This window comes from Fusarium vanettenii, assembly GCF_000151355.1.
Source record: "Fusarium vanettenii 77-13-4 chromosome 8 genomic scaffold NECHAsca_17_chr8_1_0, whole genome shotgun sequence".
NCBI lineage: Eukaryota > Fungi > Ascomycota > Sordariomycetes > Hypocreales > Nectriaceae > Fusarium > Fusarium vanettenii.
The window spans coordinates 136,782-153,377 of NW_003315868.1; the positions used below are offsets into that span (position 1 = coordinate 136,782).

Genomic DNA, 16,596 nt, shown 5'->3' on the forward strand with positions numbered 1-16,596 from the left:
TCAGTCAGTCACTCCACTTGACTCTGATTGGGTGCCTCTCTCATGGGTCGATGATCACGAGGTGAGTGTGGGGAAATGATGGTGTCGGAGTTCGGATAGTGGCCGTCCGAGATTTGGGCCGAGGTCCGACCTGGATCAGAGTCAGGGGTCATCCAAGGCTGGACGAAAAGCGATGCAGTTTTACGGTCGGTTGGTATCTTTATGAATTATTGCAGAAGCCTTTCAAAAACGTGTCTTGTAGAAAATATCATGTCCTTCCTTACCTTGGGTGATATAGATGCTTAATGCCGTGTTGAAAACGAGACATCCGGTCAGAAATGCCTGCTTTGAGCAAGTAACACAGCCGCTGAATGTTGATTCTACGATGAACTATCCCACAAGTCAACATAGCCATGTACCAGCATCACACGACGGCCAGGTCTCCGAGGAAAGGTCCGTATTATTCTCCACTGAAATCACACTCCACCCAACCAACACAAGTACAAATGGGCTTTTATATCAAACACCGCTCAAGAAAGTGCAAGTGACCGACCAGCTTCTGTCATTCCATTCTTTGTCAATCTCTCAAAATGCTCAAACCTCAAGCAAATGCCTACCGGGAGCTTGTCTCGCTGGATGGAATCTGGAACTTTGCCCTTGCTCAATCCGTCGAGCTAGAGACGGAACAAGTCTGGAAACAGGCGATCCCACCAACACTCCAAATACCGGTTCCAGCCAGCTACAACGACATATTCGTGGGCCGAAAAATTAAGGACCATGTTGGATGGGTTTACTATCAGAGAAATGTAACCATTCCCCGAAGCTGGTCTGGACAACGATATGTTTTGCGATTCGACGCGGCAACTCACAAAGGTCGAGTCTACATTGATGACCAGTTCCTTGTTGAGCATATTGGAGGGTACACACCCTTTGAGGCTGACGTCACGAACCTCGTCACCCCTGGACAACAATTCCGTCTCACCGTGGCTGTCAACAATGAACTCGACTGGCACACCATTCCTCCTGGACGTGTTGAGACACTTGAGAACGGAAAGCGGAAACAACACTATCAGCATGACTTTTTCAACTATGCAGGACTAGCACGATCTGTATGGCTGTATAGCGTGCCTGAAATATCTGTCAACGACATTACCGTGGTGACCGATGTTCAGGGGAGCACAGGCATCGTCAAATTTGATGTGGCGACCAACGTCCCACTTGGTCAACACACCTGCAAGATCACGCTGCTTGATGAGGAGGGCAATGCTGTTGGCCAATCATCAGACCTCAAGGGCTCCATTACTGTTGACTCGGTCCATCTGTGGCAGCCTGGTGCGGCCTATCTCTATCAGCTTCGCGCTGAAATCATCTCCCAGAACGAGACAGTGGATGCGTATAACCTTGCTGTTGGAGTCCGATCCGTCAAAGTTTTTGGCAATCAATTCCTCATCAACGACAAGCCATTTTACTTTACAGGGTTTGGCAAGCACGAGGACACCCCAATCCGTGGCAAAGGACATGACCCTGCGTACATGGTTCATGATTTTCAGTTGATGAACTGGACAGGGGCCAATTCCTTCCGAACCTCCCACTATCCCTACGCGGAAGAGGTTCTGGAGTATGCCGACAGGCATGGAATTGTGGTGATTGATGAGACAGCAGCAGTTGGCCTCAATCTCACCATTGTCGCTGGAATCTTTGGGTTGAAGCCCATTCCAACCTTTTCGCCAGACACGATGAATGACAAGACGCAAGCTGCTCATGCACAAGGCATTCGAGAGCTTGTGGCTAGAGACAAGAATCACCCTTCTGTGGTTCTATGGACCATTGCCAATGAGCCGGCGGCTAGTGAGCCAGGGGTTCGCGAGTACATGGAGCCACTCGTGGCCTTGACGCGCGAGCTGGATCCAACCCGACCGGTCTGCTTTGCAAACGAAAAGCAGGCCAGTATCCACAAGGACCTTATCGCCGATCTATTCGATGTCATCTGTCTAAACCGTTACTACGGCTGGTACCTAAATACTGGAGATCTAGAGGCAGCTGAAGAGGGCCTAGAACAAGAATTACGGGAGTGGGAGGGAAAATACGGCAAGCCCATCATCATGACGGAGTATGGGGCCGACACCCTTGCAGGTTTACACACGGTCGGGGACGTTCCTTGGAGCGAGGAATACCAAAGCAGGGTTCTCGAGATGTCCCACCGCGTGTTTGATCGAGTGGAGAGTGTGGTTGGTGAGCAAGTGTGGAATTTTGCCGACTTTCAGACGCCTTCAACGTTCATCTTTCGAGTTGATGGTAACAAGAAGGGTGTGTTCACTCGAGATCGTAGACCTAAGAGTGCAGTCCAGGTTCTCAGAAAGAGATGGACCAGCATGGCTCAGAATCGAGCTTCAAAGTGATAGATAGCAATAAACAGGCCTCGTTTCACAGATCCTTCCGTAACCGTGATAGCACTCATGCCTTTGTCATTTGATCACCACGCTGTTGCCGACGCTGTTGCCGATACTGCTGCCGCTCTAGAAGTTCGTCCAGACTTGTCCTCAACATTGCGTGATCCTTGTCGAATACCCACCGATCCTCTTGAATTCATCACCTTCATCCCGCGTGACCTCTTAAGGCCACAAACCTATCCGGAGTTTGTCCGACCCTTGAGTCTAGAGCACGAGTCGTGAAGAAACCTCGAGTTTAGCTCAAACTAAACCGTGAAGGGTTGGTCGTCCCACACCGGCTATGGAGCAATGGCCGGCCGACCACTACTCCGAATTCCACACCTACCAACGGATCCGTGAAATCCCTGTTCCCCCAATAAGCTACATGCTCAAAGCGACGTTAACCAGGGCTGACGGCTAGTCCGGGGCTATTGACACATTCCCCACGTTGTTGAATGGGGAGAGAACCCGCCAGGCTCTCCGCAATCAGCTCGTGGCGACATGTGGAGATCCGGGGCAAGTGACTCTTTTGACGACCTTGAACCGTACATCGGACAAGGTCTGTTCGGTCTGCTCTCCGAGTTTTATGAGCTGTTGAAGCATATAAACAGCCCTCACCTCTCTTGAATCACACTATCTACCTTTGAGTCTTCATCCAGCACCAGTATCAACATGAACAAGGAACAAGCAGACGTTGTCCAGGAGGAGCACGGTGAGAAGGGAGCCCATGAGGCCACCGCTGTCACTTCAGCCTTTGCTGGTCTGACCCGTGCTCAATGCGTCAAGAAGTTTTGGAGACTCTACATCACTGGCCTAGGAGTTTCCTTGGCGGGAATGTAAGTTGATCACTACAAGTTTGGATCATGCTGACCTGATAGGTACGCTGGCTATGCCAATTCGGTAATTGGCAGCATCATTGCCAATGAGGGCTTCATTCAGTACTTTGCAACCGTAGAGGACCCAGACACTGGAAAGCCTGCTCTCAACGCTCAACACATCTCCCTCTGGTCTGCCTGTTACTTTAAAATACTTCGAACACCCGTTAAGTTGCCAAGGCAAGGGGCTTAACGGCTGAATATTCAGCCCGAAGGGTAAATACCGTCTACCTGCTATTAAACTCTTCTGGGAGGCCCCCTTTCGACTGTGGCGATAACCAGCTATCAGAACCACTTCAAACCTATAGTAAGGGAGTTAACTGATAGACATAGGGGTCCCTCTACCACTTCCTTCCAGGCCCAATCAACTATATACCGTATATCGAGTTCCCCCTTCCCTGTAGCTTATAGGAAAACGTCATTTAGTCAATGTACCGTGGTGGATATGGCGGATCGATCAGCTACTGAGCCTAACGGCGTTATTGGTCAGCAAGGCGCATCTTCATCCCTACGTTGTAGTAAGCCATAATCGCAGTACATAGGAAACGCAGGCGTATAAACCTTCCGTGGGCGTATGGTTATAGAGGTTCTAACGGTCGAATGGCGCCTCGAGGAGTAGGCCTTGCAACGAGGTAACTCGTAACACTACAACATAACTAATACCGGCCTAGAAGTCGCGTATAGCGAGGTCAATAACTATCTGATCCTTCGTTAGGCTCTGGCATTTATAAACAGTGATGGCAAATGCCACGATCAGGGGAAACTAGGTGCGAGAGCAGGTCTCGTTGCCTACTAGGAAATCACGCGTGACGGGAAGGATGGGTATGATTTTCTTGCCCTCGTCAGTTGTCAGATACGGCGGTCCGTCGTAGTTATCGAAGTCCACTATGATAACGTCCGGGGGATCTTGCCACGGGTTAGCGCCTTCATTCCAAGCGACATCATATATCATACCCTGGGCGCCATTAACTAGGCCAGCTGGTTGCCACAAATTAGTTGTGAGCATTACCCTAGCGCCTCTAGCAATAGCAAACTTATTGGATAGATTGCCAGCGTTATCGCTTACCGCCTGCCCCGCGCCTTTGCCCTGGTTCTTTGCCTCTACCTATATTACCGGGGCGTTAAGGTATACTATATGCTCGTAATTGTATTCGTTAACGCGGGCCTTTATAGAATATACCCGCATAGCGGCCTTGAATCTATTAACCTCGCTCTGTATTAGCTTAGCCTGCACCTGACTACTAAGGAGGTCCCAGGAGGGTATAGATAACTTGACTTCACGCAGTTCTTGCAAGGCCTGACGGAACCGGGCCTAGTTATCACTAGCCTGGCGCTGTACCGTGGTTAGGAAGACAGTGCGGTTAAACAGCCGGTAGGCTACCTATCCTCTCCTTTCTAACGAAGACAGGCTAGTACTAGCGGTTAAATATAGCGGCTTTTATCGGATAGGTGGTAGCTAGAAGAAATCGCCCATAAGCAAGACGCTCACACCACCAAAGAACTCGAGGCTACGCTATGGAAAGGCCTATCGCAGGCGAGAATCAATTCGCCCGAGCTACTTAAGTCCTAGTATGCTCTTTTTATTAATAACGAGGTACCTAACGTGCCATAGGCGGGACTAAAGGGCAGTAGCGTTAGCTAGGCGAAGGTCAGTAAAGGCACCGCCTACTAGGAGACGGAGTAGCGAATGTATGGTGCTGCCCTATATCTGGTTACTCGCAACGCCTATTGGCGCTACGCGGCAAATAAGGCTAGGATTGGGCAGGGCAGCCGCCTGAAGGTAGGAGGAAAGCACCTTAATAAGGAAGGACTTGCCCGTGCCACCGCCGCCGTCAATGTGGAGAAGGATTTAAGTAGGATTTTGCGCCTGGAAGTGACCTATGAAGGTATCATATACTAACCGCTATTGCGGGTTGAGCTGGTTACGCTAGTTAGGGCCAAGGACCTCCATATCGTTGGCTATAGGGTTACTAGCGATAAGGTCTTTCTAGTAGCTATCTTAAAACTCTGGATAAGTGCCTATATGCCGTATCTAGTCGTAATTAATATCGATATCGCGGCGGCTAAGTAGGTTAAGACCTTCCTAGGTAAGGGGGTTATTAGGTAAAAGGGCGGCGAGACAGATCTAGTCTTCGTTATTAAATTCCTCCTCCACTAGCAGAGCCTCGTACTAATCCTCTTAAGGTTATAATTAAACCTCTTTTAGCCGGCCATAATAGTTATTACTATGACTATGGTGCTGCTAATAATAGGAGAAGGCCTAAGCGTGAGAATTAAAATAATAGCCATCAAACATAAGGAGCTTATTATGCCGACGATATGGGTAGTTTAATATTAGCTTTACGCGGCAGTAATCTAGCCACTATTAGCCTTCTGGATTAGCCTAATAGCGAGGAAAGTAAACTAATATACGCGGCCTACCGTTAACATTGCCTGGCTGCTATTGCTTCCACTTGGAAGGGTCCCTAGAGTGGAAATTCTAGTATTTGAGAAAGGAAACATAGGTTAGGTCCTCTAGGGATTCGGGGCGTTAATAGTACTTTTCGTAGACGTTCGGCGCCTCGTTAACCTCATCGGCGTTAATCCATAAAGAGCGGGAATATATATTAGGATTACGGCAATCAATATGTAAGCAGGTTCGTGAGCCCTCTTATAACGGCAGACCGAGGAGTAAGTAGCTAACCTCCTGCTTCGAGTAGTCTCGCTTAGCAACTAGCTAATTTAAGAGCTTTAACGTAAAGGAAATCAGCGGGTTATAGTCCTTAACCCGGGGCATCAGGGCCTTCCTAATCTAGGCAAAAGACTCACTTTTCTTCTCTGACTTAGAGCAGTATTTAGCTATATAATCGATTACCTGCTGCAGGCTCGTGCAGGGTAAGACATCTATATTAGCTAGCCACGCAACGGCAAGTAAGCGGTTATAGTAGTTCATCTGGTTATTATTCCGCTCGCCCTTAAAGCTCTAGTGCTTAGAATAAAAAACCTTTTCAAGGGAGGCTAGCAAGCGCTGCGCGTAAGGAAATCCAAAGTAGCACTCTACCTGCTTAGTATACTTACTAAGCTGCATATAGTAGTTATTATAGCGATGGCGCTGCACGCGGTTTACTACTATCGATAGGAACTAGACGATAAGGGGATATTCTAATAAATTACTAATTAAGGGATTCCCTTCCCTAGGTGCCTATACCCTCTAAGGCTCTGGGTTAATAGCGGATATATAATATCCCTAGATTCGGGTAAATCGCTCCCGGGACTAGCTATCATCGGGATCTAAGTCCGGGTGGCCACTTAGCTAATATAGGCCGTGGTGGTAACTAGAACCCCTGCCCTACTACTCATAGCGACCCTAAAAGTCCATTAGGTTGAACTTCTGCCTCAGGATAATAGTCCTAAAGAGCATATATCGCTTATAGAAGTAATAAGCGGCAATATGGGCATTATCTCGCAGTAGTTGCCGGGATAGAGCCATTCGCGCCGCCTTAGGAGCTACTTTCTACTCTTAGAATCGAGGCATATAATAATATAGGGACTCCTAGTGGTAATTAGCCGCACTTGCTATAACGAAAAGGCTAGGCCTACCTAGATTATAGGCACATGCCTCTAATTCCTTCCTTTGCTTATACTAATATAGACAGGTGCCCCTGATTATAGCGGCTTAGCGCGTGATCGACTAGATCAGGGCCTGAGCCTCTGGCTCGTCAGGCTTAGCTATCGCTTCCTCTATATCAGCGCGCATAAGGGGTTAATAGCGGCCTTTGTATTGCTTGACTGAGTAGTTACTTCGCTTTCTGACCTGCGCACGTAATAGCGTATTGAGGGCGACGAAAGGCCATGTCTTATAGCGGGTAAAACGTCTGTCTTGCCATCTCATCGCATAGGCAAGGTAGTCCTAGTATGTGACGCTCTATAGGCGAGGCTCCACGAAGTCGGCCTTGCCGTCGGGGTAGAGGGTAGGGAACGCGAGCATCAATAGCGGCTAGGAACGGTTAAATTCGTTGATAGGAGTCCGGCGAATAGAAGGTAGTAGCATCTAGTATTAAGCCTACGCGTTAGGCGGTATATACTCAAGATCGGCCATACGCTTAGGGTCAGGGGTACTATGAAGCAATCGGGACTACAGGGCGTTTAATTCGGTGTCTATAACCTATAAATCGGGGATCGCCGATATATCTATATCTGCTGGGTCCTCTTCTATATCCTCCTCAACGAGACCTTAGGGGGCCTCGCCGTTAAGTATATTAGCCACTTAGTTAGCAACGGAAGTAACTATGCTACCGTCAAGAGGAAGCCGTTATAAGCGATCCTACCTCATAACGATATCGCGATAGCCCGGGTAGTAGCGCTATAGGTAATGCAGCCAGGTCAATAGGCATAAGCGGCGTACCCGGAAATCGCGAGCAAACTACTACTAGAAGTAAGGGTCGCCCTCCATATTAGGAGGCCGCAGGAGCATAATATCTAGCTCTTTAGGTAAGACCGGGAGCTCTTTAAATAGCCTACCAATATTACGAAGGAAGTAGATAACATAACCGCGGTATTTATACTAAGAGCCACGTACCTATAGGACCTTCACGTATACGTGAACCCTAGCAATCAGTATCTCCTCAACCATCGTTAGGCTAGGTAGATTACCGGGGACTTCCCCGAAGTTAAGGTTATTCGCAGCGCTAAAGAAGTAGGGCTCGTTAGCGATTCTCTCCTTATCTCGACTAATGCAGCGGCTATAGACTCCTAAGCTGTTTTTCTTTATATCGAACCAATGCTCCCGGCAGCGAATGTAACTATGTATCTTATCGTCATTCAGGGCAGTATAGAACTCCCGCATAAGCGCCCGATCCTCCTCACTAAGGGCAGGCAAATCAAGGTCCCCTATAAAAGGTAGATCAACTATCTGATTAAACTATCGTTCTTGAAGCTGTGGCCGTGGCCGTCGGTTCACGATGCCTTGACGTGTATAGCGGCCGCGGCGATGACCCTGTGGCAGTAATAAAGCAGTGGTAGGGAATGATTCCTGTGGCATAGGCGTGCCTAGCATAATAGGAGCCGTTGTGGCCGTGTCACTAGGAATCGGCGTGCCCAGAACTACTCTTGGCGGGCTTAAGGTGGGAGGGATAGGGAGGGCTCTTTCCGCTGCGCTTAGGGTAGATGGGCCCAGCAGAGGTCTAGGCAGTCCCTAGAGGACGGGCGCTAGACCACGGAATACAGTAGGCGTTGCAGGGGGTTGTGAGTTATTGATAGACACGAGCGCTTGCATGTTTCGCCGTGGAGGCGTTAATTGAGCCTGAGAATCGGTCCTCTTCGTCGTTCTACGCGGCGATAGCCTCGAGGCGATATTCCGCATGGCGGCAACGGCGGCTCGGGATTCGGCCACTCGCTCCTTTTGGCGTGCCCTATAGCTACTATATTGTCTCGTAAGCCTCGCAGGGTCCTTAACGCTTCGAAACTCGACCTCGGGTAGGTCTTGCTTGTAAGTATAGTAGTTCCGAACTGCCTGGGGTATATTATTCTCCATCCGGCTATATATATTGTTATTCGCCTCTTACCTATGCAGACGACCGGGTAGGTATCGCTTGGGCAGCGAGGGTTTGCTTAGATGTACCGTAGCGTGATAGATCTCGATATGGGAGGTTGTCTGTAGGGTGTTTTGATTAGGTTCGAACGATCAGGGAAGGAGGGGATACTTTACTGCTCGACCGGAGGTAGGTGATATGTGAGCCGAGACGTCGTTAGTAACCTCGTAAGGTTTGGTGGATAATAGTTTTGACGGGAAAGGGAAAGCAGATGCTATGTCGGTGCTTCGGCTAGAATCGCGCTTGGAGGCCGGAGTTGATTGAAGGATAACCTTAAAGCTCCTGGAGAGCTTGCCAAAAGCGTTACCTAGTTAACGATCACGGGCTTTCCTATGTAGTGGCGTCGTTAGCGTTGATAACTGACTAATTTAAGCACGAGTTGAGCATAGACTATGCCAATTAGCTAATTAGAAAAGGTTTTATGCTCTTTTTTTCTGACTGAGTAAAATGCCCTTTGGGCTGAATCATATTAATTCTGATTCAGACTATCGCCCCTGTCACTGCTGATAAGTTTGGACGCAAGTTTAACATGTGGGGAGTCACCTTTTTTCTCACCACAGTAGGTTTCCAACCAGATCTTTTGGCCAGCGCTGATTTGTTAGTCTGTCGTTATTCAAGTTGTTGCTCCCAACTGGTGGGTTCTTCTGATTGCCCGACTTGTAGCCGGCTGCGCAGGAGGCATGTTGTCTACAAGTTGCATGGTTTACATGTCAGAAGTTGCCATGCCCCAGTTTCGCGGTGCTTTACTGGGCAGCTTCTCTCTTTCATTTGCACTTGGTCAGGTCTTTTTGGCTGTGGCTCTCAAGGTTCTTGAGGAGACTGATCACCTGGCTTTCCGTCACATCTTTTACTCCGAGTTTGTCTTTACCGGGCTATGGCTATTCCCTATGCTCTACCTTCCCGAGTCTCCTGGTAAGTGCCTCGATGATGTATCGATCTTTGCTAACATAAGTAGCGTGGTATGCTTCTAAGGGTAGGGATGAGGAGGGCAAGAAGGCCCTTCGAAAGCTTATAGGAAACGTCGAAGGGTACGACTTTGATCACGAATACTCTGTCTTTAGATATGAGTTTGTGGAGTCGTTATCCATGGCAAAGCACGGCGATGAGAACTCTGACTGGAAAGCTCTCTTTACCAGCAAGACTAACTTGAAGCGTGCCGTCATCTCTACACTTCCTTTCACCTTTCAGAACATTGTTGGTGTCCCCCTCATGTTTGGATATACCACCTACTTCTTCCAGCTGGCTGGTGTTGACGATCCCTTCCTTGGAAACATTGTTAAGCAAATGGTTCTTGTTGTGGGTATCTTGATCTCTTTCTATACCGTCGACAAGGTCGGAAGAAGGACTTTGGTCATTTCAGGCGGCGCTGCTATGGCAGCCATCTGCTTTGTCGTTGGCGGACTGGGCTTCATGAAGCAGACCAGTGCATCTGGTATGGCTCTCGTTGCTCTCTGTTCTCTTTGGGCGTTTGTGTATGCAAACTCGCTCGCTCCAATCGGTAGGTTGACAGGTTTTTCTTTGACTTTTACTAATTTCGCAAAGGCTGGATCAGTCTAGTTGAGATTTCCAGTCCCAGTCTGCGAGCCAAGACGACCTCCATTGCCGTTACTATTCAGTACATGACAGGCATTCTCTTTGTAAGTACTTTCCAACGTATAACGGCGGCGTCTAACTTCTGTAGAACTATACTGTTCCCCTGATGCTGTCAAACCAAGGAGCTGGTTGGGGTCAGAAGATCGGTTTGTTCTTTGGTGGCATCACCCTGGTCTACCTCATTCCATGTGTTTTGATGTTCCCCGAAACCAAGGGACGAACTTATCACGAGTTGGATGAGCTCTTTGAGCAACGTGTCCCGGCTTGGAGGTTTGCTTCCACCAAAACCTCGCACCAATTGGAGCTTGAGGCCAAGGCGACAGAGACTGAGAAGTCTTGAACAAGGCAATGCACTCCAGCTACTAGATGGGTTTATGGAAGCAGTAGCTTCTAGAAGGCGGATGGAGAGTTACGACAACTGAAGGGAGAGAGGCCATCTGAGGCAGGTATCGCAGATACTCGACTACAAGAGGCTTTTGAATAGAAGATGCGATGCGACACGCTTGTTGAATGAATATTGAGTGATTTGAGAAAGGAGTTGCGTGTTGGCATGACTATTCCTATGAAACCAGCCCAATAGTGCGTCCGATGCCTTCTTTTAAGTGATTGATAACGCCAGCCTATTCAGTCGCTGGCTTCCATATCCTTGATGTACGATCTTCGGGCTCAGTTAACCCATCAAGGGCCGGGCTGCAACTATAATAAAGAAGAGATCTCAAACACAATATAACATCATAACCCGATGTTAACACAGTGGCCTAGTTAAACTTCTGCAGCAGCAGAAGAGTCATACCTAGCCACATCGTCATGAAAGGTCTAGCCTCTCATGGGTATCCTTGATGTACAACTTTACACCCTCATAGCAGCCGAGATACAATCCACTTCCAATTGTAGCCGCCACGCATGTAAGAGTAAATCCTCGAAACAAACCGGGCATACCCTCTGTATGTAGGGTCTCTTTTGCGATGTTGAGGAAACTGACAGAGGGCCGTCTAGATCTTTCAAGCGTCTCAATGCCATGACCTCCGGCAGTAAGTCTCATCCTTGTCTTGATGACATCAATAGGGACTAGGAAACACGAAGTAAAGCCACCAGCCAGTCCTGCGCTGAGTGTGCTCACTTGAACCTGCATGGACGTGCTGGCTGCCAATTGAGGGTCTGTTTCGCTCATTTTATCCAGTATCTGTGCTTTGATGTGCTCGTAAATGCCAAAGGTCAAGCAAGTTCCTGGAAGATGACTAGCCAGTAACGCAGAGTATCCTGTCCACAATCTTGCAGGGTGAGCTGAGAATTGCCGGAAGGCCTGAATCGTGTACCAGCCCCATGGTTTCCTTGGTCCTCCTAGTTGGATCTGAGCGTTCTGCTTCAGTACTTCCGCAGGATTTGAGATTGCACAGTTTACAAGCTCAGCCACACCACTGCTGGCCACATGAGCTGCCCAAGGGGGAACATGAAGGTATTTTGACTCTTGAAAGGCACTTTTCATGCCTTCGTATATGATGAAGAAAGCGGCAGACGAGGGTATGCCAGTGAGTAGAGTGGGCCCAAAGCCTTGATAAAGGCCTCTAAATAAATTCTGTTTGATTCGGCCATTGGACTTGTATCGGATGGCGTATAGTGGGGATTGAACGCGCGTAATGATTGTTTCCATGGGGTGGACAAACAAGTCCGCGCTCAATCCGGCGACGACGGCAGCCTGAAGTCATGAGCGTGGTACATTATCAAGAGGGGTTTCTTACCGACCAAACCTCTGCACCAGTTCCAATTGACATGATAGTCTGGCGCTTGAGGACATTGCAGTGATGGTCGATGATCTTGAGAAAACCTGTTGAACAAGGACACGGATGGTGATCGGAAGCCGCGGACTCCAATTCTATTCTTAGAAGCTGGAGTAGTCTAACCGAGAACGGTATTTTTCAGACGCATTTTACGAGCTACCCGGGACCTTGACATTTGGTATGTTGAAAGGGTTGATCCTAACCAGAAAGCCAGAAAGTCATGAGCAACTGTTATTTTGAATGTGAGGTTAATACTGGCTTTTATTGATCGTCCAATTAAGTCTGCGCGAGAAATTGTTGTCTTGAGTACTGAAAGAAAGGTGTACTCCAACGGGGTGGAACGCAATGGTTACCCCTGATCAGTTCAAACTTTTACCTCGGTGTCAATTACTAGCCAACTAACTCGTGATCAATGAACATGCTACAGCTAATCACTTTCGGTACTTTTTGATCGCATCTCCGATGCCTTCTCCTCGCTGCAATGCCTCTAGGGTGTGAGCATCCATCTCGGCACGCTCCTTGCACAGCTCAATGACTTGATCCATCAATGATGTAGGCACCACGACCACTCCATCAGCATCTCCGACAAGCACATCCCCGGGATTAATCCATAGATCGTCCTTGAACTGGAGTGGAACGTTGATTTCGGACGCCCGAGTAAAGGTATTGGACCCTAACGTCGAGGTATCCCGTGCAAAAACCTGAAATAAGCTTAGAACTTGTGAGCGACGGGAGACTTACTGGAAATCCCAGCTCGCGATGCTCATTAATATCGCGAATGCGTCCATCTATGACTGCTCCGCCAGCCCGCAAGGCGCTTGCTCGGGTCGACATCAGACCACCCCAACAGGCAGAGTAAAGCCCCTTGGGTTGCTGGATATACATAATCTTTCCAGGTTCATTGCAGTCGGCAAAATGCCTCTCAGGCTTTGGAGCATCGGTATCGCTCATAGTCACCATCTTGACCGTGATGGTTTGCCCGATGGTCCTGTGTGGCCCAGAGCGGTGTGCGGGGGACCACATGTGGATGCCATCGAGGAATCCTCCGTAGGGATACTTGAGTTTTACCAAGGCATCTCCGATCTAGAAATGTTAATTGCGTCCTGTATAAAAACTTGAACATACATCGCAAGACGTAAAGACGCTCAGCCGCTTAATCGATGCTTTGAGGCTCATTGTGATGTTGGTGATTGAGCCAAGTTTGTGCGCGGATTTAGCGATCGGCTTATTCCGAACTACGTCACCGTGAATCGCTTTTGATGCGGAGCTTCGGACTTATCCGATCAGCACCTTCACTTCGTCTCTCCTGACAATGTTGAACCCTCGCGCGACAGGTCTCACGAGAATGTCTTTCGAGAATGACGTAGTCCTCCCTCCGATAATTGAGTCGGCTCCAGCCGGTTTTGAAGTTGCCGACTCGCCGTCTCCTCGTCGCGGACTCAAGAGAATCTCTGCTGCTTGTCAGAGATGTCGCCGAAGAAAGCAAAAGGTATGAACCTCGTCCATTGATGTGCCACTGCTTACCATCAAGTGTGACGGAAAACTTCCGATCTGCGGGTCATGCGCCGCAGCGGCAGTCCCATGCGTCCCTTCAGACCGCCTGGTGATCAAAGTGGATAGAGAGTGCGAGTGCGATCACCTCAGGAGCCAGGTAGAGAGCCTGAAAGGTCGCGTGAGGGAGCTGCAATCCCAACTGGCCTTGCACAGGGATAGGGCTGGTTCTCATGATTTCCGACAGCCAATTGGCGAATCTGCCGATGGAGCAGGCAGCTTGGAAAAGTTCTACCGAGGTCGCATGCTTCTCCCGACGTTTCGAGGATCAAACGCTCATAGTCCAGAGGTTGGCTTTATGAGCAGTCCCTGGCAACTATGGAATGGATTATCAGCGAGCGATTCCCCGACTACCAATCTGGCTTCGTTTTCTCTTCAAGATGATGGCCCAAGCCTGGTTGATGTGTTTTTCGATCGGAGATGGCCTCAATTTCCTGTTCTCCACCGGCCAACCTTTATGGAACAGCATTACCTGCCATATGCTAGCGGCCATCCAAGGAGCAAGCTTTCTGCCTTTCAAGTCAACATTGTTCTTGCAATTGGGGCTTCAGAAAAGGCCAGGACAGGCTGTAACCCATCCGTATCTTTTCAAGGATTCTTTAAGGATGCAGTGCGCGAGCTGGACAATGTCCTAGCAGCTGACGACATTGACTGTATTCAGTGCCTCTTGTTACTCTGCATTTTTGGTAGCAATGAGCCTCAGTCTGTCAACTTGTGGCAAGCTGTTGGTTTAGCTCTGCGGCTTGCAGTCGGCATTGATCTACATCGACGAGAGGCCCTGGCTGGAAAGTCTCTTCTGGAAGCAGAAATGTGCAAGAGGCTGTTCTGGAGTCTTTACACGATAGATCGAAGCATATCCATCTCTCTGGGAAGGCCCATCGGCATTCAGGACGCCGATATCACCATATCTCTTCCCCTTTTGCTATCAGACGAGAAGCTCTCCGGACCAGCAGAGCAAGCAGTCCCAAACGTTTGTCCAGACGTTACAGATATGTCTGCTTTCCGTCACATTATCGAATTGAGAAGAATCAACGCCGACATCTACAGAGCACTTCATTCTGCAGCCGGAGTGAATATCGAGAGCTCCAACCTGGATTCTATCCGACAACAACACTATGCACTCCTCAACACGTGGCTATTATCAGCACCGCGATACCTTGCACCAGTCTCGATGTATCAGACTTCGGAATGGTTTCAAATCGTATACCATCAAGCTGTCATCAATGTGTATCGACCTTCACACGCCTCCCCTGTCAGCAGCGCTGATGCTATACGGCTCTGTGCAGACTCTTCTATCAGTCTGATCAGTTGCTACAATGCATTATATGCCAAAAACAAGATCATCTACACGTTTGTGGCACTTGATTCGTTATTCATGGCCGCTGTTACCATGCTCTACTCGATAAGAGCCAGTGCTGCAGTGCGTCACGAGCTGACAAAGGAGGTCGTTGAATCCAATATTGAGTCATGCGTTGGACTCTTGTCCAAGATCTCTCACGGTCGAATAGTTGGCGAGAGAAGTATTCAGGTCATTCGCCGACTGGGAAATGCAACTCTTGCTGTATTTGACACGACATCATCTGCTGAGAGCGATATTGATACAGAATTCATGTCCTGGTTTGGTGTCAAGTGTCAAAACCCTCCAGGACCAGAATATCCTACGCCCAGTATTGACATTGCTTGGAATGATTTGTTTGAGCACGGTTATGATCTGAATGGGTTTTATAATGGGGACTTGTTACTCTAGGAGAATGAGTTAATTGATCGGCATGTCTCACATGATGGTCGCAGGACGGCATCCTACCACTTCATTGAGAAGAATCTCAGCCGCATGTGTCACCTTATTAAGCCGGGACTTTACAGTAATCACAGAAATGGACATTAAGCATATGGCACTGATCAGGGTGGTGCTCGTCTCAGACGTCCACTGTCTCATATGATAATGTTGGAAACAGACAAACACGGGTCCAGCACAATATGACACTGTCCGGCTTGTCATAACGGAGTGATTGTTGAGTACGAGTTACATCTCCCTTACAAGCCAATCCCTTCCACCTATACCTTTCATCCACCGACCATTACCAAGATGCTCTCATCTATTACAGAATGTCGACACAGTTAAGGAGGGCGACGTTGATGAGAGCACCCTGAAAGAGTCAGAACACGATTCGGATGCTTCAGAGGAAAACTTACAACAGGGGCAGAGGTTTCACAGCAGTAGGCGCTGCCATCACAGTTCTTGCCGAGAACCTGGATAGCGCAGCTGAGGATACCGTTACAGCAGACCTGCTGGGCGTTGGCGTTGCAGGAGCCAGCAGAGCCGCCGCCTCGAGCCTCAACTTCGGTGGGAGCGGCAATGGCAGTGGCAGCCATAGCGAGGACGGAGGCGACAGTGGTGAACTTCATTTTGAAGGTTGAGTTGTTTGTTTGAAGTGGTGGAGTGGTTAAACTGAATGGAGATACTGGATTGTTGATGGCGAGTGAGTTGAATGGGAGACGAGGTCTCTTTATAGTTGAGTTGTTAATCATCTCCCGCCGCAAGCGCATCCATCTTCACCGTCTTGATAACCTTGAGTCATCCTTGAACCAGCCCGCTATCCAACATGAGAGCTCACAAAGTTCTTCCAGCCTCCTATTGGAGATGTTTTACCAGCAGACCAAGGCAGCTGCAGTCTTCAGTTGAGTCCCACAAACAATGCAGATCGCCGAGATCCGGTCGGTAGTTGATGTTGGTAATGAATGGACGCAGCAAAACCGGTCAGATGCATGCCGGATTCTTGGCATTTTGGACTGCAAATTTCAAGCAGACGAATAAACCCCT

General features: G+C 48.8%; 5 protein-coding genes across 5 annotated transcripts; 3 read left to right on the forward strand and 2 right to left on the reverse strand.

The window, feature by feature from the left end:
* Positions 1-569: 569 nt before the first annotated feature.
* NECHADRAFT_106289 (uncharacterized protein) lies at positions 570-2,378 on the forward strand (the record flags this gene model as incomplete). The annotated part of the gene is made up of 1 exon (XM_003046819.1): positions 570-2,378. One exon carries the CDS (start codon positions 570-572, stop codon positions 2,376-2,378), a length of 1,809 nt encoding a protein of 602 aa, XP_003046865.1.
* Positions 2,379-3,293: 915 nt separating this feature from the next.
* On the forward strand, positions 3,294-10,786 carry NECHADRAFT_45922 (uncharacterized protein; the record flags this gene model as incomplete). Its single annotated transcript, XM_003046820.1, has 6 exons — positions 3,294-3,449; positions 9,338-9,412; positions 9,456-9,765; positions 9,809-10,351; positions 10,396-10,490; positions 10,535-10,786. Coding segments are annotated over 6 exons (1,431 nt in total), but the record flags the coding sequence as incomplete, so codon positions are not given.
* A 465-nt stretch (positions 10,787-11,251) lies between these two features.
* On the reverse strand, positions 11,252-12,148 carry NECHADRAFT_46445 (uncharacterized protein; the record flags this gene model as incomplete). The annotated part of the gene is made up of 1 exon (XM_003046994.1): positions 11,252-12,148. A coding segment is annotated over one exon (897 nt), but the record flags the coding sequence as incomplete, so codon positions are not given.
* Positions 12,149-12,655: 507 nt separating this feature from the next.
* Positions 12,656-13,400, reverse strand: NECHADRAFT_83286 (uncharacterized protein; the record flags this gene model as incomplete). Its single annotated transcript, XM_003046995.1, has 3 exons — positions 12,656-12,925; positions 12,966-13,307; positions 13,350-13,400. 3 exons carry the CDS (start codon positions 13,398-13,400, stop codon positions 12,656-12,658), a joined length of 663 nt encoding a protein of 220 aa, XP_003047041.1.
* Positions 13,401-13,691: 291 nt separating this feature from the next.
* NECHADRAFT_83287 (uncharacterized protein) lies at positions 13,692-15,522 on the forward strand (the record flags this gene model as incomplete). Its single annotated transcript, XM_003046821.1, has 2 exons — positions 13,692-13,713; positions 13,796-15,522. The coding sequence occupies 2 exons, from the start codon at positions 13,692-13,694 to the stop codon at positions 15,520-15,522; spliced, it is 1,749 nt and encodes a 582-aa protein (XP_003046867.1).
* Between the last annotated feature and the right edge of the window lie 1,074 nt (positions 15,523-16,596).